At 39.7% G+C, this 27,364-nt stretch overlaps 1 protein-coding gene across 1 annotated transcript in view; it reads left to right on the top strand.

Moving 5' to 3' along the window:
• LOC138758058 (uncharacterized) overlaps positions 1–27,364 on the top strand; it is a 196,186-nt gene that overhangs the window by 87,587 nt on the left and 81,235 nt on the right. The window contains exon 6 of the mRNA XM_069926427.1: positions 15,507–15,588. Within this exon, the coding sequence (XP_069782528.1) occupies positions 15,507–15,588 (82 nt within the window). The remainder of the gene's footprint in view (positions 1–15,506; positions 15,589–27,364) is intronic.

The raw sequence follows: 27,364 nt of genomic DNA, 5'->3' as shown, positions 1-27,364 counted from the left end.
CAATGTCCCTAGAAGGTACAACTCTGGATCCTGTGGAAAATCCGCCTTTGTAATTTTTTTCCAGAGTGGCCCCCAGGTCTTCCCAGAAGGATCATACCCTTGTACACAGCCAGGTGGAGTGGACAAAGGTTCCTACTTCCACATTGCACCTAAAGCACATTTCTGAGATTTCTGACTTTGAATTGTGTAATTTTATCAGTGTGAGACATAGTTGATGCAAGAAATTATGGTGCACCAGCATTTGTCTGGCATTAACAATTCCCATTAGGCTATTCAAATACAAATCTTCCCACCATTGTTCATCAATTGTTATCCCCAAGTCCGACTCCCATCTTTCCCTTGACCGATGTAAGCTAGGCGTGGGCTTTCACTTTGGATTATAGAATACATCCTAGAAATAAATTTAGACATATTCCCCTTTTGAATTAGAATCTCCATGTCACTAGTTAGGCAGGGTCATTGTTGGTCCCAGTTTATCGCTTAGGAAAGACCTTAATTGCAGAAAGCAGAAGAATGTTCTATTTGATAACTCATATTTAGTCCTCAATTGCTTGAATGACATGAGCTGCCCTTGATAGTAAAGGAGTTAAGGGTTATGGGGATAAGGCTGGAAAGGGGTACTGATGGTAGTGATCAGCCATGATCTGTAAAATGGCAGTGCTGGCTCGACAGGCCGAAGGGCCTACTCCAGCTCCTATTGTCTATTGTCTATTATCCCCTTCTGGCAGCAGGTATCCAGGATCTTATTGTGCAGAGTCATCAGTATTAAATTGTTCTGGGTCAAGGGAGTTTTAGGAGATAACCCAACCCTCAATCCAATACATCGATTTATTCTTTGCCACATCTGAAACTCATGTTTTATAAAGGGATTATCTGGTTTTTTTCCAAAACTGATTTGGCATCCCATTTGTAAATAAATTCTCCTGCTATCTCTTCTATCCGATTTGTGCTAAAGAAGCGAGAATCCCTCCCTCAAAAAATGAGGCAACAAACCTTGACTGGGACGCCCAGTAGTAATTTTTTAAAATCTGTCAATTTTAAGCCCCCTAATTTATATTCCCATGTCAACTTTTCCATGGAGATTCCAGACACCTTGCCATTTCACAAAAAGTTTCTGACACATCCACTGAGCATTTTAAAGAAGCACTGGGGCAATTAAATGGGCAGCATTTGAAAAAGATATTGTAGTTTTGGCATCACCTTCATTTTTACATAATTTACTCTGCCCATCAACGTTATGGGCAGAGTTTTCCATCTGGCCAGGTCCTCCTCAATTTTCCGGAGCAAAGGGAGATTATTTAATTTATATTATATTGCATAGGTTTTTATCCACTCTTATCCCTAAGTATTTAATGCCTTCCTGTGATCACATGAATCGGCTTTCATGTTGATAGGGTCTATAATCTCCTTTTGGAAAAGGCATAATTTTGCTTTTATCCAGATTAACCTTATACCTGGAGATCTTCCAGTAATCCTCCAGTATGGTCCGCATTTTGGTCAATGACTCGCCCAGGTTCCGTCAAATATACTAATACGTAGTCAGCAAACAGGTTGATTTTAGTTTCCACCTGGCCTACCTTCAACCACTTTATGTCTGAATCCTAATGAATGGATTCTGCCTGTGGTTCAATAACTAGTATGGACAGAGCTGGGGACAGTGGGCAGCCCTGCCTACTCGATCAACTCAGTGGGAACACTGGAGACATTTACCTGTTTGTGATGATTTTAGCCTGGGATTTATAATACAATGTCCTTATCCAATTGATAAATGTTTGACTCAGTCCAAATTTCTCCAGTGTCTTAAACAAATAATCCTATTTCAATCTATTTAAACCTTCCACATCCAGGGATATGGTCATTCAAAGGTCTTCACCCTACTGAACCAGATGTATTATATTAAGCAATCTGGCTACATTATCTCTTGATTGCCGCTTATCCGGATTTGTTAATTTTGACAGATGTTTTGCCAGCCTATTGGCCAATGTTTTTCTATAATTTTATAATCTACATTTGATAATTAAATAGGCCTTTTGGAGGAGGGTTTCAATGGGTCCCTTTTTTGGGGGATCTGTTATGATTGCCTTTGAAAAAGACTCCAGGAGGCTATTTGTCTCCGCTGCCTGATCTACCACCTTCATAAAGAGGGGCATTAAAAAGTCTTTGAATTTTCTATAAAATTTGACAGGGAAACCATCCTCTCCTGGCAATTTATCTGCTGCAGAGTACTCAGAGAATGTTTGATCTCCTCTCTAGAGAAGTTAGCATCTAGCTCCTCTTGATCTTCCTGATCCAATGAAAGTAAGAAATCATCTATTTTGACAGGGTGCCTCCAATTCTGATTTATATAGTTCTTTCTAGAACTTACTAAATGTATAATTTATTTCTTTTGGCTTATATGAAATCTTGCCTTCCCCCATTTGAATTGCATTAATTATCCTTGAGACTTCTGCCCTCACCTGCCAGGACAAGACTTTATGGGACTTACCCACAATCTTTATAAATTGTGCAGCTATGTGTTTTATACCACTTTCCCATGGTCATTTATAAAGGTCGGCACAACAACAGGGGCTGAAGGTCTCATATTGTGCTGTATATAATGCTTAATTATGTTATAATTAAACATGATTAATTTTGTTTAAGTACAAGATCATAGAACATTGATCAGGATTTAGGGCAGGTCCACCATCGCTTGATGCACCACTCAGATGTGACTGGTGGAGAATAGAATCCCCTATCCCTGGGATGCTTTGTGATGAGTGTGAAAGGAGACAGAGAACCAGTTAACAATAGTTCAGTGTGAATGGCAAAATCAACTTCCTTAACAGGTTCACTGAATGGCCAATCTACTAGTTAGCCAGTGTGAAAAGGGCTACTGTCTCTCCATCCAGTCTTCTTTTTCAGTCAATTAACTAATTTTCAACTTATGTAAATAGATTTACCCAATACCGAGTAGCCTAAATTTTGTTAAATTATTTTCTGTTATGCAGCTTCTCAAAAGCTTTTTAAGTCCAGCTTTACCTCATTTACATGCTTTTCCTTTATTTATTATCCTTGTATAACTTAAAAAAATCCCAACAGGTTTGTCAAACGTGTTTTCTTTTATATAGATCTATGTTGACTCTGCCTGATCCTCCAAGCATTCAGCTACCACTTAATAATGCGATGGATTATATTCTATAGTTCCCTGTTTTCTCTCTTTGTTAAAGGGGTAAGAATATAAAAATAAATGTAGTAAAAGCAAGAATGGAACTATTCAATAGTATCATGGCTGATCTTTTATTTCAGCGTGTTTTCCTGCACTGACTCCATCATCCCTTGTCATCCAAAAATCTTTTGATCTCTGACTTGAAGATGCATTGTTTTCTGGCATTTGGTATTCTTGGCAAAAAGCAAATTTATCCGACTTCTTAATTATCCAATTAATATCCATTCTCTGACCTGTTTTTATCCTATCCATTAATATTAGATGCCCCCTTTACCTTTGTCTTCAAAAAGTTGATAATTCTGAAAAATTTAATTCCCACTCTTGATTACTTGGCAACTCTATCTTTGTGAAAGTGATTAAATTGTACCTATTACTTTAAATTCACCTCCCTTGTTGTGAATAGAACCATAGAACTGTACAGCACAGAAACAGGCCTTTTGACCCTTCTAGTTTATGCCAAACTATTAATCAGCCTAGACCCACTGACCATGTATCTGTCCAAATTTTTCTTAAATGTTAAAGTTTAGCCTGCATTCACCACTTAAGATGGCAGCTCATTCCACACACCCACTACTCTCCTTGTGAAGAAGTTCCACTTAATATTCCCCCTAAACCTTTCCCCTTTCATCCTGAACCCATATCCTCTGGCTTGTATCTCCCTAATCTCTGTGGAAAAAGACTACTTTAATTTACTCTGTCTATATCCCTCAATATTTCTTCTATACCTCTGTCAAATCTTCTCTCACTCTTCACGCTCCAGGGAATAAAGTCCTAACCTGTTTAACCTTTCCCTGGAACTCAGTTCCTGAAGTTCCAGAAACATCTAGTAAATCTTTTCTGCATTCTTTCAATTTTATTAATACCTTTCTTGTAGTTAGGTGACCAAAACTGTACACAATACTCCAAAAATGGCCTCACCAATGTTTTATATAACTTTACCACAACATCCCAACTCCTACACTGAGAACTATGATTTATGAAGGCCAATAAGCCAAAATCTCTCTTTACAACCCCGTCTACCTGTGACTCCACTTTCAGGAAAATAAGTATCTGTATCCCCAGATTCCTCTGTTCTACCGTGCTCCTCAATGCCCTACTATTTACCATGAATGTGCTCCCTTGGTTTGTTCTTCCAAAATGCAGCACCTCACACTTGTCTGCAGTAAATTATATCTGCCATTTTTCAGTTCATTTTTTCCAGCTGGTCTAGATCACTCTGCAACCTTTGAAATCCTTCCTCAATGTCCACATTGCCTACTAGCTTCATGTCATCTGCAAACTTGCTGATCCAGTTTACCACATTATCATCCAGATCCAGAGGGGCTGCACGGTTAGCATAGCAGTCAGTGCAAAGCTGTTACAGTGCCAGCGACTGGGTCCGGGGTTTGAATCCCGCAGTGTCTGTAAGGAGTTTGTATGTTCTCTGCATGTCTGTGGGTTTCCTCTGGGTTTTCTGGTTACTTCTTTCCATTCAAAACATACCGGGGGATTGTAGGTCAATTCGGTATAATTGAGTGGCACAGGCTTGTGGGCTAAAAGGGTCTGTTACTGTGCTGTAGGTCTAAATTTAAATTGAAAACATTTAAAAAATTTAAATTATTGATATAGATGACAAACAACAATGGACCCAGCACTGATCCCTGAGGCACACCACTAACGCACAAACCTCCAGTCTGAGAAGTAATCAACCACTACCATTCTAGCTTCTCCCATAGAGCCACTGTCAAATCCAGTTTATTACCTCTCTATGAATACCCAGTGTTTGAACATTCCTGACTAACCTCCAATGCCTTGTAAAATGCCTTACTAAAGTTCATGTAAACAACATCCATAGCCTTTCCTTCATCAATTTTCCTGGTAACCTCCTTGAAAAACTCTATAAGACTGGTTAAATATGACCTACCATGCACAAAGCCATATTAACTATCCCTAATCAGTCCCTGGCTATCCAAATACCCATATATCCAATCTCTTAGAATATCTTCCAATAATTTACCTCCTACTAATGTCAGGTTCACTGCCGTTTAATTTCCAGGGTTATTTTTGGAGCTTTTTTTAAACAACAGCACAACATGAACTGCTCTCTGTCACATTTGTGGCCCGAAATGTGAAGTTAATAAAACATCGAACACAAGTTTTGTCATGTAAACTTCTCAGAGTCTTTATTTTCCAGTTTCCTTTGTTCTCCTGCTTGTGCTCTTATCTCTCTCTCATACCACGTGACTTCCGGTATATCTCATACATATTCATTATCATGACATCCCTCCTTTAATCAGAAATAAACTTTACCTTCACTTACCAATATCCCTCGGAAACCTACAAACATCGTAACTAATGGTAATACTATAACTCAACTACATAAAATTTACTTCCTACAGCACTCATACATGCACTTTATGATATAAGATTAAAATACTGTCCCAAAGTTCTTATTAAAACTATGGCACAAAGTCTTCGTATCGTTTGGGCACTTTCCGGTTTTGTTTCGGCCTGCCTGCGATATTGTCATCGCCTCTCGGTTGTTCACTCTCAGCGTCGGAAATACTGCTCGCCATGGCTTCGGGTGTTTCTGGTGCTCTAGTCACTTCATCAGGAGTGCTGGTAACTTCCTCTGGAACATCATCAGGTCTCTCAGTTTCAGCATCTCGTATTGGCCTTTCAACCTCTTTGCTCGATGTATCTCTGGACTGGTACCTTTTTACACCTGATACATTTCTCTTATACAGGACTCCAGTCGGAGACTTGACTGTCACCATACTGCCACTTCTGGATACGACAGTATAGGGTTGATGGTAATAAGGTGTGACTAGCTTACCACCAGTTTCATGCCTCACTAGAACATTATCTCCTGGTATGATGTCTGAGTACTTGGCTCCACGTTTCGAATCTGTGTACAGCTTTGCTGCACCTTTCTTTTCAGCATCGTGGTCCCTCATCTCCTGGTCGTCTCGGATTTCCTTTATTTCTGGCATTTTTGTGCGGATTTTTCTCCCAAAAAATGCTTCTGCAGGACTTTTTCCAGTGGTTGCATGAGGCGTTGCTCGATAGACAGCCACATAAGATAGCAATGCTTCTCACCAATTTTGTCCTTCTGCGTGTGCAATCCTCAATCGTTTTTCAATGGACTGATTTTGTCTCTCTACTTCTCCGTTGGCTTGCGGCCATTTCGGAGTTACTTTATGATGGTGGATACCTGTGGTCCTCATGTATTCCGCAAATGTCTCTGAAATGAATTGTGGACCATTGTCAGAGTATAATGTAACAGGTAATCCATATCTTGCGAATATCTCTGCTAATGCTTGTATTGTTTTTTCAGTGGTTGTGGACTTCAACACCATGTACTCATAGTATCTGCTGTAGTAATCTATCACTACCATAATTGATTCACCCATCGGTAAAGGTCCAATAAAATCAACAGCTACGTCGATCCTTGGTCCTGTCGGGAGTTGCGTACTCCGGATCGGTTCTGGCGGATTACTCCTACTTGTGATTTGACATCCGTGACAAGTTTTAACAAATTTCTCTGCATCTTTACCACAACCTGGCCACCATACCTTGGTCCTGAGGTTTTGCTTGGTACCAACAATACCTAGGTGTCCTTCATGCGCTAAGGATACGATCTTCGGTCTCAATCTTTGCGGTATCACCAATCTGCAACCTCTTAATACACACTGTCCGATGCAACAAAGTTCGTCTCTAATGGGAATGTAAGCCTTGTGAGTACACTTGTCCCATTGTCCACTCTGTATGCATTCTCTTACTTCCCTGAGTTCTGGATCACATTCGGATTCTCTCTCGACTTCCTTCGTAGTCACAGCTTTCGGTGTCGACTGAATAGCTATGAAGCGTACAAAGCTCTCTGTTTCTGTTCCCAATTCTGACTTGGATTGTGGACCACCATCCTTCACCAATCTGGACAGCGGATCTGCAATGTTTGTTTTCCCTGCAATGTGGATTACTTTATATTTGTAGGGTTGTAGTCTGAGTACCCATCTCTCTATTCTGGCACATGGTTTGGATCTAGGTGCATAGATCACCTCTAATGCTTATGATCTGTGATGAGTTCAAATTCAATGCCGTATAAATATGCATGGAACCTCTCACAGGCCCATACAAGTCCGAGTGTTTCTTTCTCTGTCTGAGAGTATCTTCTTTCCACATATGATAACGATCTGCTGGCATAGGCAATGATTCTTGGTCCTCCATCATGCATCTGGACCAACACGGCTCCTAAACCAACCGTGCTGGCATCCGCTATGACTTTGGTTGATGCCGCCGGATCGTAATATCCAAGAGTTTTTGCATCTGTCAGGCTTTGCTTCAGCGCTGTGAATGCTTTCTTCTGCTCAGATCCAAAATGAAATGGTGCACCTTTCCTGGTTAGTTTCCTTAGTGGTTCTGCCACTGTAGTGAAATTAGGAATGAACTTTGCACAAAAATTGACCAATCCCAGGAAACTCCTCACCTCTGTTGCGTTCTGAGGTGCACGTGCCTCTGCAATGGCTTTCACCTTGGCCTCTGCAGGGTTTAGTCCTTCCCATGTAAGTCTGTGTCCCATGAAGTCCATTTCTGACACACTGAACTGGCACTTGTTTTCATTCACGGTAAAGCCTGCCTCCTGTAGTCTAGATAGTACACACCTCAACCATTTGTCATGCTCTCCCTTCGTTGGTGCATGGACTATGATGTCGTCAGAAATGTTGGCAACTCCAGGAATGCCTTGAGTCACTTGATGGATTTCATACTGGTAGATCTCCGAAGCTGCATTAATTCCAAATGATAGTCTCTTGTAACGATACAATCCACAGTGAGTCACAAATGTTGTTACATCTCGGGAACCTGGATCCAGCTCTAATTGATGATAGCCCCATTTCAGATCAATTTTTGAGACTACCTTGCTGGTAGTTAGTTCTTGAAGTATTTCCTCCACTGTTGGTATAGGGTGTCGTTCTCTAATTATAGCTTCATTGGCCATTCTCATGTCAACACATAGTCTTATGTCACCCTTTGGTTTGGGCACAATCACTATGGGACTGACCCATTGTGTCGAATGTTCCACAGGTTCAATAATGTCTTGTTCGATCAATTCTTTAATTTTGGCTTCAACTTTCCCACGAAGTCCAAACGGAGTTCGGCGCATTGGTTGTGCCTTGGGTTTGACCGTTTCATCTACCGCTAGCTTCAATTGTCGACCTTTCAGCTTTCCTACTCCTTGGAAGACTGCGGGGAATTCTTGCTTCATATCCTCGTATGACTGAATTGAATTGACACAAGCTCCAATATGAAGTATTGCCAGGTCTTGCGCTGTGCTTCTACTCAGCAATGGTTCTCCCCTCTCTTCTATTACCATAAACTCTGCTTCGGTGTACTTATCTCCAGCTTCAACAGTTGCAGCAAAACATCCAATGGTCTGCAATGGCTTGGTTGCTGTGTATGGATACAGTTTCTTGGAACACTTCTTTGAGGTACAGATGATCTTTTTCCTTTTCAACTTCTCCCATAAATGTCGATCAATCACATTACTGTCACTGCCTGAGTCTACAATGACCTGCACTGTCACTCCACCAATGATCACTGGGACCTTCTCATGATGTACTTCATTCAACGTAAATTGGTAACAACTCTGTCCCTCCTGGGTATCATCATCATCACCGTCTATCTGGCGAATGGTGTCTTTCCTTCCAGGATACTTTCCTTTCCCCCAGGCTTTGCCTTTGGAAGTTGTACTCTTCCTCTTCTGGTCTGCATTGGACTTGCTTTTGCACTTCTTTGCAAAGTGGTCTTTACCTCCACACTTTCTGCAAACTTTGCCTTTGGCCGGGCAATATGGGTCTTTTCCAAAGTGACCTCGGTTTCCACATCTATAACACTCCACATCCTGTGTCGACGTATATCTTGGCTGATTATGGCGATGTGAGAGCCTCTTAATTTGCTGGCTTGAGTTGTCTTTCAGGGTCATGGTATGAAATTGCCCTTCAACAGCCTCTAATGCAGCCGCAATGGTTAAAGCATCGGTGAGTTCCAACTCACTCCCTCTTTCCAGTAGACGTCTTCTGAGTTTATCTGATCTGCAGTGCTGTATGACCTGATCCAATAATTGGTTGTCCAAATCAGCTGGCATGTAATTGCATCCAACAGCTAGCTGGCGTAGTCTCGTCACGTACTGAGCAATTGTCTGTACATCTTCTTGTCTCGTTCTCCGAAACAAATGGCGTTGAAATGTAGCATTCGGTGTCACTACATAGTATTCAAAAATGTTTCCCGAACTGCGGATCCCGCAGTGAAAAGAATTAACGCCCTTCTCTGCGCTTTTTGTTCAACCGTACCGGTATCTAGAAATAGGCCACGACTGTCGGCGTAGGATTCAAATTCTTCCAGCCATGCCTTCCACTTCACACTTACAGTGCTTGCATCACCAGTCGGGTCAAAATGAGCAATTCCACTATGTGTTAGAAAGTCACCGTCTGCCCCAGCCATGAGGAAATATTCCAGCCCCAAAAGTACTGAGTCAAAGAGAAAATTCTTATCACCTTGAAGTTCTCTTTAATCTTCTTTAGTCTTTAATTTTCTTCAAACTTCTTTCATCCTCGTCGCCAATGTCACATTTGTAGCCCGAAATGTGAAGTTAATAAAACATCGAACACAAGTTTTGTCATGTAAACTTCTCAGAGTCTTTATTTTCCAGTTTCCTTTGTTCTCCTGCTTGTGCTCTTATCTCTCTCTCATACCACGTGACTTCCGGTATATCTCATACATATTCATTATCATGACACTCTCCAATTCCACACCCTGGCTAAGGACATTTTAAATACTTTTTTCAGAGCCCCTACAATTTCTACACTTGCCTCTCTCAAGGCCTGAGGGAATATTTTGTCAGGCCCTGGAGATTTAAGACAGCATGCACCTCCTCCTCTTTAATCTGCACAAGTTCCATATCTTCACTGTTTTTTTTTTAAACTTTCCTAGACTATGTGCCATTTTCCTGAGTAAATACTGCTGCAAAAAAAAACATTTAAGATCTCCCCATAAGATCTCCCCATATTTTCTGGATCTATCATAGCTGTCCATTCTGATCTTCAAGGTTTCCAATTTTGTCTCTTATTGTCCTTTTGCACTTAATATATCTGGAGAAACACTTCAGATTTTCCTTCACATTGTCTGGCAATGTAACCTCATGTCATCTTTTAGCCTTTCTGATTTCTTCCTTGAGTTTTTTCTTACATTTTTCATACACCTCAAGAATCTCATTTGCTCCATGTTGCCTATACCTGCTATACACATCCCTCTTCAACCAAACCAGATCCTCAATATCCCTTGAAAACCAAGGTTCACTATTCCTGTTAACTTTGCCTTTAATCTTGACAGGAACGTACAAATCTGTACTCAAAATTTCACCTTTGAAGGCCTTACCAAATACATCTTTATACTTTCTAGATCCTTTCCCATTTCCTCAAAATTGGCCTTTCTCCAATTTAGAATCTCAACCCAAGGAATATTGCACTTATTCACATAGAGAGCTTATTTTTTAAAATCATTTTTGCATGCTCTGCCTCTAATTAAAGCTCTTAAATTAGTGTTTCCAAATATTTGTGTTTTTGAATTGTAATTTTATAAGACATTTTAACTATTAAAAATTGTACCCATTTTTAAATGCTTAAATTTAATTAGTTTTACTTGTGAGTATTGTGAATGCTTGTGAATATTGGAGGCATTCAGTCATTTGACAGCCATTAACTCCTGGGTATGGCTTAGCTGTCAAAGCAAATCTGGGGTGATGCTTACTGATTTCCATAGGATGACCTTCTACTCACTCATCAGGAAGCAGTTTCTGAAATGAGCTGTTGAAGCAAGGTTCTGCTAACAGGAAGGTGAGTGCAGAGGATTTGTTTTGCTTCCAAGCAAAATGGACAGAAGATTGCCATCCCCAAATTCATCCTGTGTACCTCAGTATTATAATGTATCTTAAAGTCGGACAAATGCTTATTCATTTGCTTTCTCTGCAATCATAAGAAGGTCTTTCTCATGATCATAAACGACATAAACAAAATCCCTTGTAACTTATCTCACCCATGTTTGCCAATGGAAATGCTTGCTGCTGGAAATGTTTGATAGTACAAAAATCAAGATAATTATCTAAATAAGCATGAACATGTAAAAGGGTGGATGTGGATTAAAATTAACCATTAGTAATAGCTGCAATATTTGTTGCACTGGTCAGCTGTTTTTTTGGAAGACATTTCTTAACAAAAAAATTGTTTTTTTAAAATAAATTCCATTTGTTGGAGAAAATGCAAGTAGACAGACTGTCTAGGTTATTTATACAACTTCTATTTTGCTAGACCCAAATTGTTTGTTGATCCTTGTGATAGCTGATCGATTTAAGTAGGGAATCACTGAAGTGACACGAGAAGCTTTTTTTGTGCAAAAATTGTGTGTTATATTTGTAAAGCTATTTACTATACAAGACTTGCTTTGTTTATTTTGGCATCTTATCCTTCTTATCATTGGTTATTTTCTCATTTACTTACCATGGTTGTTTTGCAATAGTTAGACATACTTCATTTATTTGTTTTGTGCTGCTGTCTGTCCTTCTTCCTTCACATTATGTTGCTTCAATTTCCATGTTATTTTACATTATGGCATTTTTCTTCCCAAAGTGAAGCTGTAATTTTGCTGAATCTCCAGTTCATATAATGCTTTGTTTTCATGGCTGAGATATTTTTTTAATAATCATTCTGCTATGGTCCATCCATGACTGACCAGTAAGCATCCAAGTTCATTATAAAAGTATTTCCAAATACTTCCTTGATGTTTACTTTATAGCTCAGAAATATAAAGAAAGGTATAATCCTCTTACAACAGTAAAATGCTGTGAGAAACTTCAAGGTGATTTAAGAATAATGATAGAGAGTGACTCTGGTTCTAGAGTGTTCACCCATTGGAAACCTTTTTCCTGTGTTTACCCTGTCGTGCCCTATAAGTTGAGAAACACAAGAACTGGATGCTGAAATATTGATCAAATAGAGAAAATCTAAAATGGACAGGTTGGGATCCTTTTAGAAGCTACGTTTTTGAACATTTCGGAAGATTCAGAAGAATTTCTGTTAAATGGCAGAGACTGAATGACCATTTCTGAAGCAGATTCTGATGAAGCTCTTACTCATACCTCTCACTCCTCTTATGACAGGAACCAGAATGATTAATTTTATAATATTCTTTATGTAATGAGTATTAGGGTGGCATGGTTAGCAAAGCGGTTAGCATTGCGCCTGCGATTGGCACCAGACCAGGATTCGAATCCTATGTTGTCTGTAAGGAGTTTGTATGTTCTCCCCATATCTGTATGGAGGCTCCAGTTTCCTCCCACTATTCAAAAAAATACCAGGAGTGTAGGTTAATTGAGGGTAATTGGGCAGCATGGGCTTGTGGGCCGAAATAGCCTGTTACCATGCTGTATGTCTAAATAAACTTCTCTTTCAGAAGGAGACTGATATTGGATAATAATATTCCAGATCGCATTCCCACAAAGTCTCTGAGTAAATGTGATAGATATCCTTACTTTTATACTCGTGTCCTCTCATAATTGATTGTTTCACCTATAAATGAACAATGCACAAGGGCACCCAGGTCCCTTTGAAGTCAAGGACCCTCACCACTCCAGCCATGCCCTCTTCCCACTGCTACCATTTAGGAAGGAGGTACAGGAGCCTGAAGATGAACATCCAATGGTACAAAAACAGCTTCTTCCCCTCTGCTATCAGATTTCTGAATGGACAATGAACTACAGACACTACCTCACTTTCTCTTCTTTTACACTCATTTATTTATTTTTAAAAATATAATTTATACCAATCTTGTGCCTGCTGTAAAACAACAAATTCTGATTCTGAAACTGAAAAACAGATTTTTGCTGTACTCCATAAGTCACAGCTACCAACTCGAAAAACATAACGTCTGCGCCTACCCTATTTAAAAAAAAATCTTTAACCAAAGCCCAACACATTCTCTAATTTACTCCACATTCCACATGCTCCAATCTAGTTCCCCAACATCCTGTGTGATACATTGTTGAATATATACAAATATGCATCCACTAGTTTCCTTCATGTTTCCCACTAGATAGATATCAAAAATCTCCAATAGATTTGTCAAACACGATTTCCTTTCTAAAATCCATATTGACTTGACTGCAGTGCCATTTTAGATTTTCTATAATGTTCTTTCAGTGATCTTGCAAGATCTTCATTTTTATTTTATTTTACTTATATAGCACATTTAAAACAACTCACAATGACCAAAGTGATATACAGACCATAAATTACATCTTATCTTAAGCAGCTATTTAAAGTGCAATATAAAACCGGTACCCAATGTTTAGAATTGTACATACAACATGGTAACAATCAACAATCGCTTCAAAATGCTTACGAGTAAAAATACAACTTCAGTCTGGATTTAAAAGAGTTAAAGGAAGGGGCTGATTTGATGGAGGGAGGAATATTGTTCCACAGTTTGGGGGATGTTATCGTGAAGGCGCAATCTCCTGAGTTTGCAATTTGAGCACAGAACAACCAAGCATCCTAAATTGGCTGATCTGAGGGTTCTTGAAGTGGAGTAGGACATTAGGAAATCAGTGATGCAGGAGGGGGTAATCCATTAATGGCTTTGTAAACAAACTGGTGAACTTTAAAATCTATCCTGAGTCATACTGGCAGCCATTGAAGGGAGACGAGAATAGCAGTGATATGGTGCTTTTTCTTGTCTCCTTCAGGAGCCTTGCAGCTACATTCTGAACCAGTTGTAGATGGGATAATGATGACTGACTAATTCCCATGTAAAGAGAGTTGGATTAGTCTAAATGCGATAAAATCAGGGTGTTGTTAACTTTCTCGAGGTCTTTTGGTGACTGGACTGATTTGATTTTGGCAATAGTGCGGAGCTGGAAAAAGCTAGCTTTTACTACTGCATTGACTTAGTTGTCAAACTTGAAGGTGGAATTGAATACCCTACCAAAGGATTTGACATGTGGTTTAATGAGTTGCCAAGGTATTGCCTATAATTTTGGTGGAGTTGGGGGTGAGGTGCGTCCAAATAGGATGATCTCAGATTTGCCTTTGTTTAGCTGCAAGAAGTTTTGAGCCTCCAGACAGTTGACGAGGCTGGTTATCATTGCTTGATCATTGGGCTTCAGGGGAAGATAGAGCTGGGTGTCATCAGCATAATACTGGAAGGGGATACCACATTTCTGGATGATATGGCTGAGGGTAAGCATGTATAAGGAGAAGAGAATGGGGCCCAGAATAGACCCTGCAATGGCTAGTTGCTCTGTTATCTATTGGAAGTAATTCCTCTTGGAAGTTAGAATAATTGGTGTGAAAACTGCTGAAGGAGCTCTTAAGATTATTGAAAAATTATCTTCAAATCTGACATGAGGAAGATAAAAGACCTCACTTAAGATTAATTGAAAGCAGGATGTAAAAAAGTATGTATGCTGAGAAACTCAGCAGGTCATGTAACATCCATAAGAAATAAAAGGCAGTCAATGTTTTCAGCCTGAGCCCTACATTAAAAGATGGACACCTCCTGTTGACATATGGAATTGAACATTAAATGAATTTGAATGATTGGCCTATAGCCAGGAAACTGGTAAAATTGAGGTTCTATTGCATTTCACAGCAAGGAATAACATGTCAAGGGACATATCTTAGGGAGGGGATTCAGAGTTTGTGAGGACGAAGTCAAATTGGGTCTTGGGTTACTTTTGCTTACCTTGAGTCTTGGAATAGTGGGCATCCCCTTGAATAACAAGCAGTTTTAGGTCTGCCAGACAATGTCTCTCTTTAGCTGCTCTGTTTCCCAGAACCTTGAAAATTCAATCCACAGTTGTTAAGTCCAAATTGGTACCTGAGTGCGAAGCATGTAACCTCATTAACTTTTTATCCTTTCTGTTAAGAATCTCATGCAGACCATAGTCATGGTTATTGAGAAAGGATTTCCCATTTAACAGCTTTCTCCATTATCATTTTTCTCTGGACCATGTTAAAATTTACCATAATCTGGATGAAGAAGAAAGGGATGTTGGGAGTTGGGGTTCACAAAGAAAGATATTTGAGAATGGTCTTTTTAGGAGTGGATTGGTAACCTATCATTTGAAATTTGCATGTGATTATTGGTATTAATGTTTGTACGTGACTGATAATCTTAAATTATGACTTGTATTCTATAATATTTAGTTTAATGGCATTATGGCTTTCATATATTCATTCATTCCCTCGTTACAATCAATAGTTTTCTTCTGCAGGAATGATTCCAGTGAACAAACCAGGTTGTTTGAAAAGGTGTTGGAATGGTATAAAGTTAATGAAGGAAAATTGGAATTTGTGGTAAGTGACATGAGAGTGATACCTATTTTTCTGAAAAGGAAAATTCCTGTCTCTCTATGATTCTGTGAATTGTGTAGCTCAAAAATGCTGCATGAAAGAGCCTCATTAATAGTATGTTTAGAAAATGTGGAGATGATCAAGAACCATGCCCATGTTAATGTAAAAATAGGTCATTGTGCATTGCTCCTTGAGATGTTCTTGCTGATATGAAAACAGACTGTACACAATGCATAATTTGATGATGGTGAGAACTCCTTCCATGTATCCTCAGAGCACCTTCCTGGACCAATTCTTTGTTGGCATGATAACACTGAAATGTATTCAAAGTGTTCAACCAGGCCAAACTTGCTTTACTGAAAAAAGCTCATGTAAAAATGGCGCAGAACTAAAAATGGTGAACTGACACACTAAAGGATGAATAAAATGAAATTGTATAATTTTTCACTAAATACCCATTAAATAGTTCAGAATAAAAATGATGTCTTCCTTACTGATGTCTAAAGGAGATTTTAACAATGTGTTGTGTTTCAATTTATGACAAACAACCAATGAGACACTTAAAAATTGCTTTTAAACATATCGATTTCAAATGTTGTTTCATGTGAAAGATTTAAAAAAAAACTGGAAACTACTTTTCATATTTTTTCTGCATTGTTAGTGAAAAGCTAGAAAGAGAATCATTAGGGCAACATGTTCACGACACATCTCAAAATCTGACAAACATTTCACTTTTGTTTAATGGTTTGGGTTTTGCTCAGTGGATCCCGTGAACTACAATTGTTGCTGGATAAACCCAACCTGCTGCCTAACACAATGTAACAGATTCATATGGGTAGAGGGGATTAACCCTAAGTCACGAAACTGCTGTGAAAATTTATATTGATGGTAAAGCTATGCACCCTTCCCCTCAACCACACTCCAACGCTCCTGAATGCTGCTGGATCTCAGCTGAGAAGTTGCTGAAGGAGCTTTGCCAGCAAGTTTGGAACATATCATAGCATAGGTCCTGAACTTGTCAGAATTTATGATGGTAAATCCCTACAGTGTGTGAGGCTCTGCAAATGAATCATTAATACCAGATATAAATTGGTGCTACTGCAGTGGCTATGTAGCAGGCCGAGTGGGGGCACAGCACGGTATTGCAAACTGTCGCCGGCGTGGTTCTTCGGCAGGCGTGCAGTGCCGTAGGCCAGACAGCTGGGTACTCACCCGGTTAATGGACCACACATGCGTGGTGATGCGTGCTGAGTAACGGCACATTGGTTTGCTGTGCCTCCTGCCAGAAGGCGCGGGGGCCCCACTGTGTTTAATTTAAACCTGCCAGCCCTGCGGATTGGTGTTGAACTCATAGTGATGTCACCACCCCGTCCCTTGGAGCTCAGGACGTGAGGGATATAAAAGAAGCATGTGAAGCCCAAATAAACAGTTTTGTGTTGACTAACCTGGTGTATGTGTATTGCTTTAGTAGCTCTACTGAAGTAGTCATTACACAATATAATTTCTTACATCAGTTATACTGCATACCACAAAAATTACTTAAATCAAAATCTGATTTTTCAGAATGTGCTTTAGATGTGCTCTAGAAGTTGGAACTTTTGTCCACTCTACCTAGCTATGTCCAAAGGTATGGCCTTTTTGGGTGATTTAGGGGGACATTCTTAAGAAAATTACAGAAGTGTATCTTTTGGGAGACATTGGGTTTTAAGTTATCAAAATACCAAATTGCTTTTGTGAAGGTTGCCTTAGCTGTAGCCAGGATTTGTATAGTGGTTTCATGGAAGTCCAACTCCCAGTTAACCATCTCACAATGGAATATGGAAATGTAGAGTTGCATTTCTTTAGAGAAGTATTCTTTCTTACAATATAAGAAAGAATTATGACACATTTTTTAAAATATGAAAACCTTTTTTGAATTATATTGGCACCGAGTTTGATTAATTCCCCCATCTTGCAAAGAAGATGAGGCAGACATCATGTGTGTGTGTTTTTTTTAATGGGGAAGTTTATTGATTGCTTCATCAATTGTATAAGGAAGGTAGGGAGGGAAATAAGAGGATGGGATTAACATATACTCTGTATAAAGTTGATTTGTTTATGGTTTGTTGAGTCTGTAAAAATCAAAAACAAACTTAAAAAAAGTTTGGTTGAGTTGGCATGGTTATTCAGTTTATGGATAATATCAAAATTAGTGGTATAGTGGAGAGTGAAGTAAGTTATCCAAGCTACAAGAAGTTTTAGGTCAACCGCAAATTGGGCCAAGGAATGACAGATGGAATTTAACTTGGACAAATGCAAGGTGTTGTATTTTGGGAAGTTAAATCAGGGTAGGACTTACATAGTCAATGACAGTGCCCTTGAGTGTGTTGTGGAGTAGAGAGACCTGGGGGGCATAGATTTCTGAAAGTGGCAACCCAGATAGACGAGGTATAGACAACATTTGTATGTTTGCCTTTATCGGTCAAACCATTGATTACAAAATTTAGGACATAATGTTAAGACTATACAAGATGCTGGTGAGATTTCACTTGGAGTATTGAGTGCAAATTTGGTTACCTAGCTGCAGGAAGGGTATCATTAAGTTGAGAACCATACAGAAAACATTCACAAGGATGATAATAGGCTGAGAAGGCTTGATGTTTAAGGATGGACTGGAGAGGCTGAAACTTTTTTCCATGGAGAATAAGAAGTGACTTTAATGGGTGACTTTATAAGAAGTATACAGAATCACGAGGGGCATAGATAACTGAATAGTCACAGACTTTTCCTGGGTAGGGGGATGTGTAAAACTCAAATGCATTGATTTAAGATGAGAGCAGAATGATTTATAGGGGACCTGAGGGGCACCCTCTTCATGATGAGGATTGGGATAAGTGGAACAAGCAGCTGGAGGAAGTGGTAGAGGTGAGTATGATAGCAACATTTAAAAGACATTTAGACAGGTACATGGATGGAAAAAGTATAGTGAGATATGGGCTCAGGTAGGCAACTTGGCCAGCGTGGATGAATACAGCATGGGCTGTAGGGCCTTTTATGTGCTACATGATCCCTAATTCTATGCCTCAATGACTTGCCTATCAATGCAAGGACATACTTTACAGTTTATTTTTGTCTGTTTTTGGAATCCCTCACCATAATTTCCAGATCTTAAAACCCCACTGAATCTTCCAACATCTGTCTCCAACACGCATCATCGAACATTATGCAATATTGCTATCAAGGTACTCTTTATTACTCACTCTCAACAATACAACAGAAAAACTGTGTTAGTGTCAGATTTAGATCTGGTGTGTGATTGCTCAGGTTTGTCATATACTTCAGAACAAAAATAACACTGGAAAACATTTTTTAAAAGGCTTTCTTCCAGAAAAAAATGGGAACTATGATAGACAACCTCAAGATGAACAAAGATCATTTCAGATTTGCTATGTCATGTAGGAAATAGGAGAAACATAAAATGAACTTTTATTGAATTAAGCATATTTGATCGCATAATGATGCAGACACATTGCATTAGTTCAACTGACCTAAAAATGTTTTGCTGCTGATTTTCATTTATACTCAGCATCTGATGCCTCTCCTGTCAGTGTTCAACAATAGCCAGCCAAGATTGATGGATTCCAGTTGCCCTGTTGACGCTTTTCCATGGTTGAAATGTCCTGGTTAAACCTTTCACCATGTTTGTCACTGACTGCACCAAGATCAGCAGGGAAGAAGTCCAAGTGTGAAAGTAGAAAATGAATTTTCAATGGAACGTTGCATTTCGTGGTTTTGTATGCTTGAAGTAGACTTAAAATATGACAGGAAATCACAAAAGTAGGTTATATCTAATAACCTAGGTATATGATAGGAAATTTTTAAGGCAATTTTCACCATCAGCTGCCAAAATCCATAAAAAAACACCCAAAAGTGTCAGGAAGCAAAATCTTTGTTACCCTGTGTAATTAGTTGGCTGAATTACAGTGGTAGGATTAGATTTGAAATTCATTCTCAAAAAATCTGCATAGGCTTCTTTTGTACTGTGAACTGAATAGTTCTGTATTCAACTGGATACATGATAGGGTTAATTAAAGTCTAATCAACAGCCAGTTATTTCAGGCAACAAGTACCAATGAGGGAGAAACTGAATTTGGCTTTTTTTTCCTTTTAGAGATAATACTTAGTTTCCTTTTTTGTGACCTTTCATGCCCTTGTACCTTCCTGAAGCAAAGTTGGCAAATGAATAATGTTTGAAGAACAGGTTGAAACTCTCTTGATGACCACACTTGGGCCATGATAGGTGTCTACCCATTGAAAATGGCTGATCATAGAATTTATTTCATAGCAAATCTGCTGTGAAATAGTGGTCTGTGATTGTTGTCCTTGGTACTATAGTTTTTAAATAAGATAAAAATGTATGTTACCTTCAACTGAAGATAGCAAAAGGGCATCACATCCAAACAAATTATAACCTAGATATTTTGTAATTTTTCACATACATCAAGATGTCTTAACATCAGTTGCAAAAATTATCTGCTCAATTGCCAATAATTTTGTAGCACCCCTTCTTTAAAAAAGACATTGATAGGATATAGAACATCAGAGCAAAGGAAGAAATTGAGGGAAGAGGTAGTTTAGGGGTTTCAGATTCCTTCCACCCTTTCCTCATTATATCAGCCCTCTGAGCTCTCAGTCTTGATGAAGGGTTGTGGCCTACAACATTGACCATTCTTTATCTCCCACAAATTCAGCTCAACCCAGTAAGTTCCTCCAGCAGATCGATTTTTGCTCCAGATTTCAACATCTTCAGTCACTCATGGAAGCTTGTTAAATATAAACTAATGAAGTTAGAAATAAAATGGTAATTTGAATATAGAATTAACTCAATGACAGGAAAAGATGATGATGTGAAACATCGACCAGCTGTTTAGAAATGGTATTTTCTAACAGTCAGTTCAAATTTAAATTTTAAAAATCTTTTTATAAATGACCTTGCTATGGTCATTGCTGTGGAAAAGTATATGAGCCATTCAATCTGCCATTAAACTGTTCATCTAAGAAAGCTCTTGTTCTGGTATAAAAGGGAAATTAGATTATTAATCCTCACTCCGTAAGGAGCCCTGAACATCTGTTCTGATGAAGAGCAAAAAGGGACTGGAACTGATACAAAATCTTTGCATAAAATTGTTAAACCATTCTTCCCCAGTCTTTAGAGTAATATTGTGAGGCCATTGTTTTTAAATGGGAAACCATTTCTGCAACCTTCCTACAGGGCCTCAGTTATCTTCCTTTTAATGCCAAGAAATCAAGAATGTTCCTAGTAGGCTATGGGTGTGTCAGTAGGTGTGCATTGGTTTCTGGCAGAAAATTATATTTGGTAACATCTGTGTGCCTTTTTGTTCCTATAGTTCGCAGAAAATGTCATTGGTTCTGAATTTCATTTCATTGTTTGAATTTTGTACATTATTTGATTAATCTCATCAAAATTACAAATTGTGCAGTTTGAAAGATAGAGAATTTATGTTACGTCGTTCCTGCATCTGCTGGAGATTTCAAATTCAACAAGATGGCAGTGATGCCCTTTTCTATGACTGCTTGTTTAAAAAACAACCTGAATATGTAAAGTTGTTATAAAATCAGATTCCTTAACATGAAATTTATTACTAACTTCATCAAAGCCTTTTAGCTACTCATAACAGTGAGTTTTGTGAAGAGTTCAGGAAGTTATAGTACAAGCTGAATTAAGAAGTAATGAATATGTTGGATGATATCTGAAGCAAATGCAAGTTGAGGTTTGGTGTCAGCTTTCATTGGAAGAAGCAGAGATAATTTTGGGCACAATGATTAGTCTGCATAGTTTTGTAATCAGTAGTGATGCTGGAGTGTCTCATGCAACTAAACGAGTCACATTTATTTTTGCTTGGTCTGTTAGGTTTGTGAAATAGAATAGGGCAGTAATTGTACAAAATGCATTCTGCTGAGTATAAGGTAAGATAAACTTTAAGAATGGATGTGACAACCAAAATGTATCTTTTGTATTATACAATGTCATGATTTGGTGGCATATTGTCACAGAAAGTTAGTACAATGAGGCTCTATGCTCCACAGCAGTTGATCCTAATTCATAACTAGTAAATTGTGGGCACGAAAAGAAGATAGAGAGGCTAGTGGCTTAGAGAGAGAATAGCACTATCTTTCTCAATGTTAGCAAGGACAAGGAGCTGGTTACAGACTTCCACAAGAGGAGAAGAGCTCACTTCCCAGTGATGCACCATCAATTACTCAAAGACTTGGGTGAAGAAACCAATAGGCTTTTATTTATGTCGGAAGATCAAGATGCCTTTCACATTGCTGAAGGGGACCCGCAGGAAATTATAGAGGTGGGCATCTGCCTCGAACCCAGTGTATTGGCAGTCTTCCAGGTGGATAGAGAGCTGATGGTATGCTGACTTCAGGTTGATGCTAAAAAAGACTTGATACTGTGCAATTTGGTTCACTATGTCAAATACGCGGGGGAGGGGGCACCTGTTAATGGTCTGCCTGTAGTCAATGACCATCCTGTTCTTTTCCCCATTTGTTACTACCACTACCTGTGCTCTTGAAGGGCTGGTGTTGGCTTCAATGATCCCCTCCTTAAGTAAACCCTATACCTCTGCCTGAATGAAGGCCCTGTTCCCAGCACTGTACCATCTACTTTTAGTGGGTTTACAGTCGGTGGTGAAGTTGGCAAATAATGGTGAAGGAGTGATTTTAAATGTGGAGAGCCCACAGGTCGTGCATGGTGGGCTACTGGCTTGTTGGCCATGTACAATGGAGGGGGGAGTGGCTGAAGGGTGGGTAGAGCGCAGCAGTTGGTCTGAAAATTGCTGGTTAGAGACAGTGAGGGGAGGATGAGGCCCATTGAACTCTATCGTCATGCTTTTAAGGTGACATTGAAAATCAAGTCCCAATAGTACAGAGGTGCAGAGCTGTGACATTACTAAAAGTTTAAAGTCTTTATAGTCTGTACCCTGCACGGTTAGAACCATTATGCAGTAGCCCCAGACACCTGCCATATTCAGTCTGGAGGCCAAGGAGCATTTCTGCAAGGGAGAAGTGTGGCACCATGTTAGGGTGTATGAAGTTCTCTGTGCTCCCATTATCGAATAGGCAAATCATCACATAGCTGTTTCCCTTAATGTCCATCATTACCTTGGTGAACTGATATGGGGTGTCCTGGTCGAGTGTGATGGAGGCCAGTGTTGGGTCACAGCTTATTGTTGTTACGGAGGACAGCCATGTCCAAGATGGTGGCCCCCACAGTTTGCATATGGCATTGCTGGCTCCCAGTGATGGCAGCTTCCTCGATCCACATGCAGCACTGCTAGGAAGGGGTTTAGACTTACATTTGGTGTAATGTCCCTTCTTCCTGCAGCTTGAGCAGGTAGAATCCTTCGCTGGGCAGCGTTTCCTCTGATGCTTGCCCAGACTGCAGAAATAGCACTTTGAGTGCTTCCGGAGTACTGCGGCTGTGGTCTGGTCACCAATGGAGCAGGGCGAAAGTGGTGGAAGGTGTTCGTGAAATACTGCTGCCACAGTCGACCTGTTAGCAGAGTGAAGGAAAGGCAGCGCATCCCAAGATGGCGGAACCCGGGGTAACCACAACGTAGCCATGTTATCTGTCGAGTAGGCCTCCATATTCTGGAGGCCCAATGTATATGCCAGCTCAACTGCTCTCTGCAGACTGAGCTTCCCTTGTTCCAAAAGGCTCAGGTGGATGTAGTTTGACCTGATCCTAGCGACATAGGAATCCCTAATCAGGTCCTCAGTGTATTCAGCAGCAGTCATGGCCTTACATTCACAGGCCCTTCCGAGAGTTTGCAGGGCCCTAAGTTACTCAGTGTTTGACTCACTGGGTTGCTCTTTGTGGGTCACTAGAAGGTGCCTGGCATAGACAATGTTGATCTTCCACAGGTACTAGCCTTTAAGAATGTCCATGGAGATAGCATCCCTGATCATGGAGTACACCAGGGTGCCGACCTGGGAGTGCACTACCTGTCAATATAGACCTAGTTACCTTTGACCTAAAGGAGACAGATAAGAGTTCTTCATAAAAAATAAGAAAGCAAAAAGCAGAGAAGATCAAAAGGAGACTTTGTGTTTCATGTTCCCAAGTCATTAAATGTCATGAACAGGTACAAGAAATAACAAGGCTAATAGAATGTTGGCTATATCCAGGAAACTGAAACACACGTTTAAATAAATCACACTCTTGCTACAAAGCTTCACTTAGCCCACATCCTGAGCATTGTGAACAGTTCTGGATTCCTCAAATATGTTCATCTTTAAAGGTTCAAGGATCCTTTTATTGACTTGTAATAATACATTAAAAATGTAACATGCATGAGGTACTTTAACATTTGCCTGCTGTAAGGCAGACAAATAGTCGCCATTAGTGTTGCATGGCACCCATTACAGTACGGGAGAAAAAGAAGCAAAAGGGAGTCTCTTTAGAGTCACTAAATGTTCATGGATTCGCATTTAATGCTCCTGCAGCCTCTTCAGCCACCGAAATCCCTGTTCAATTCATAAGTAGCCCAAGCTCCAGGTCCAGACATCCATTACGATCAGGAAGCCTTATGCACTTATGGCACTTCTGGAACCCTACTTGCCCTCAGCGTCCTCTTAAACCTCGGCTCCGATACCTGGTTCCTATGCGCCAGTGTGCAGTAGCCTACAGCCCATGCAGATCTCCCAACCACATGTTGCCAACAGCCCATGTGGGTCCCCCAACTGTACGTCACCTGCAAGTTATATGAATCTTTCATCTGCTAAGCCTTTCTTTGGTCCACTGCCATGGTCACTATCTTGTAGGATTTTGCAGTTGTGGAGCCCCTTGCTGGTCTGCTAATGAAAGAGGGTGCAGTGAGAATTACTTGAAAGATACTTCAATTCGATCAGATACATTGCACCAGATATTTGGAACTCTGTGGAATGCCTTGAAATTCAAAAAGTTGAGGACTGATTTAATTAATAGTTTGAAGGTATTAAGGGGACCAGACTTACCTTATAGGATAGAGAAAGAAATAAACTACTTTGTCTGAAGTGTAGAATGAGGAAGTGTAGGGGTGGCCGGGGGATAATATAAAAGCCAGAGCATCAGATGTTAAGTTGGAAATACTTCCACAAGCAAAGGAAGTGGGACAAGGAAGATTTGGAGTTAAGCTGGGACTAATTCGAGCAAATAATTCTCTCCTGTCCTTTTGCTCTTGTTTTTCATTTCAGAGATTTCAAGTTCAGTTCTATTTGAAAGAAGGTGCTAAACAGTTAGAGATGCTTTTGAATTGAACATCTATTTGTCCTGTCAACTGAATAAAGATTTGATTGACAGTCTTCAAATAAGACCAGGATAGACGATCTAGGTAATATTTATCTCTCAGCCAGCATGACTGAACCCAGTTATCTGTGCTTTATCACATATTTGTGGGATACTCCTGCATTCCTTTATAGAGTGATCTCCTGAGATTGTGAAAGGTGTTCACAATGCATGTCTTTTTATGAGTAGCATTCTGTGCTGTACTATTTTGCTGTATGCCCTTGGATTTGTGTCTTAGATCATGGCACAGCATTATAGGCATGATTACAAGGGTACAGTAGGTAGCTGGGTTGTTTAGTATGAATAGTGCAATCCTTACTTGTCTGAAAGGCCATGATTGGCATTCATGATCTCATTTGAGAATTTAGGGCAGTTTCAATTTTACTTTATCCACACAATTTACCTGGAGTTTAGTTATTTTTTAAGTTTTAAAGCAACACTTTTTTTTAAAGAAAAGTGATAGAACAGCATTCCTAAAATAGTATATATTTCATTTTTATTAACTATCTCTGAGGGGGGAGAAAAAACAAAGTTGTTAATACTTTTGCAATATGGGGAGTCAAGTGTTGGCAATGGTGCTTGCCACTGATTGCCTGCAAAGGTCTAATGATCCCTGTATTTCTCCTTTCTCAACGTTAATTTGATTTTAGTATAAGCCACATAGATTCTTTGAACTCCAGTAGCAGGAAATCATATTGAAGACTTTTCATAGACTATAATATAGGAACTAGAAATTATAATTATTCATTAATCTCTTAAACATTTTACAGTGTACAAAACAAAGATTGGGATGCAATTAAATTAAAATAAAAGTTGAAATTAGAAATAAGTTTAGACATACAGCTTGGTAACAGGTCATTTCGGTCCACGAGCCCATGTCGCCCAATTTACACCCAATTAACCTACACCCCTGGTATGTTTCAAATGGTGGGAGAAAACTGGAGCCCCTGGGGAAAATCCATGCAATCACAGGGAGAAGATACAAACTAGCGCGGGATTCAAACCCTGGTCATGATTGGTGGTGCTGTAAATGCACCGTGCTAACCGCTGCACCAACCGCGACTCCCCTGTTTTACACAAGATGAACTATTTTACAGAACTGGTCCTCATTTGGGGTTGTATGGGTGACTGAAGTTATTGGGTTAACTTGTTACAGATACAAGCAACTTCCCAGAAGAAAGGTTCTGCTTGTGAACCATGCACATTCAGTAAATGTAGAGCAGCTGTTCTCAACCTTTTTCTTTCCACTCACATTCCACCTTAAGCAATCCCTATGCCATAAGTGTTCAATGATTGGTAAGGGATTGATTAAAGTGGTTTGTGAGTGGGAAGGAGAGTTTGAGAATCACTGCTCTAGACCCAATTGTTACTGAAATATTTTGCTTGAGAAAATTTGTCATTGGAGTTATGAAACTGTGCACATAATGAGTCAATTAGGTATGATTTAAAAGGTGGTTTTCAAACCTTTTCTTTCCATCCACATACCACCTTAAGCAACCCCTTACTAATCACAGAGCACTTATGGCCTAGGGAATACTTAAAATGGTATGTGAGTGGAAAGAAAAAGGTTGATAACCACTGATTTAGAGGTCAAAACCTCATCAACTCATTTGTTTCTGATAAATTCCAGGACACTATTGGAGATATTTTAAGACTCTGCATAAATAATTCAGGGAAGGTGATGGATGTATTGTTTGCCAGAACAGGGAATACTGCAAAATTTACTTGGGTAAGAGCAGCCAGAATGAGCTAATACTTTGTTGGCTGAACTCAATCTGCTGGAAGAACTCAGCGGGCCGAGCAGCATCAGTGGGAGAAAAAGAATGTTTGACTTCATTAAGACTGGAAATACAGAAAGAGAAGGAAATGCCAAGAGGACAGGATTGGAAGGACAGTACAAGGGCTGATATAGGATTGGTGTACCAAGGAAAGGCAAAGCATGATGGAGAGAGACAGAAGATTGGTGGGTGTCAGACGAAGGGAGAAGCCGACTAGAGTCGAGGCCACACTGGATCTAGAACTGGGTAATGAAATGGTCAGGTGACAGTCCTCTTGGTGGGGAGCATTTCGGTGATAATAACCAAAAGTATCTGACCTGTAGCATAGCTATGGACAAGGATAAAAGCAGACAAAATGGTAAAATGTTTAATTGGGGAAGAGCTCATTATGATGGGATGAGGCAGGAACTAGGGAGAGTAAATTTGGAACTGATGTTCTCAGGAGAAAGGACAGAAGTAATGTGGAGGATGTTTAAGGACCACTTGTGAGGAGTTCTGGATAGGTTTGTCCCACTGAAACAGGGAAAAGATGGTAGGAAAAGGGAACTGTAGTTGACAAAATAGATGAGGTGGATTGTTAAGAGAAAGAAGGAAGCATACATTAGATTTAGGAAGTAAAAAAATCAGGAAGGGCTCATGGTAGCCAGGAGGAACTTCAGGAAGGAGT

The sequence above is a fragment of the Narcine bancroftii genome, chromosome 3 (genome assembly GCF_036971445.1).
Source record: "Narcine bancroftii isolate sNarBan1 chromosome 3, sNarBan1.hap1, whole genome shotgun sequence".
Taxonomy (NCBI): Eukaryota; Metazoa; Chordata; class Chondrichthyes; order Torpediniformes; family Narcinidae; genus Narcine; species Narcine bancroftii.
The sequence above is the reverse complement of the archived record's forward strand: the minus strand, read 5'-3'. Positions and strand labels throughout refer to the sequence as shown.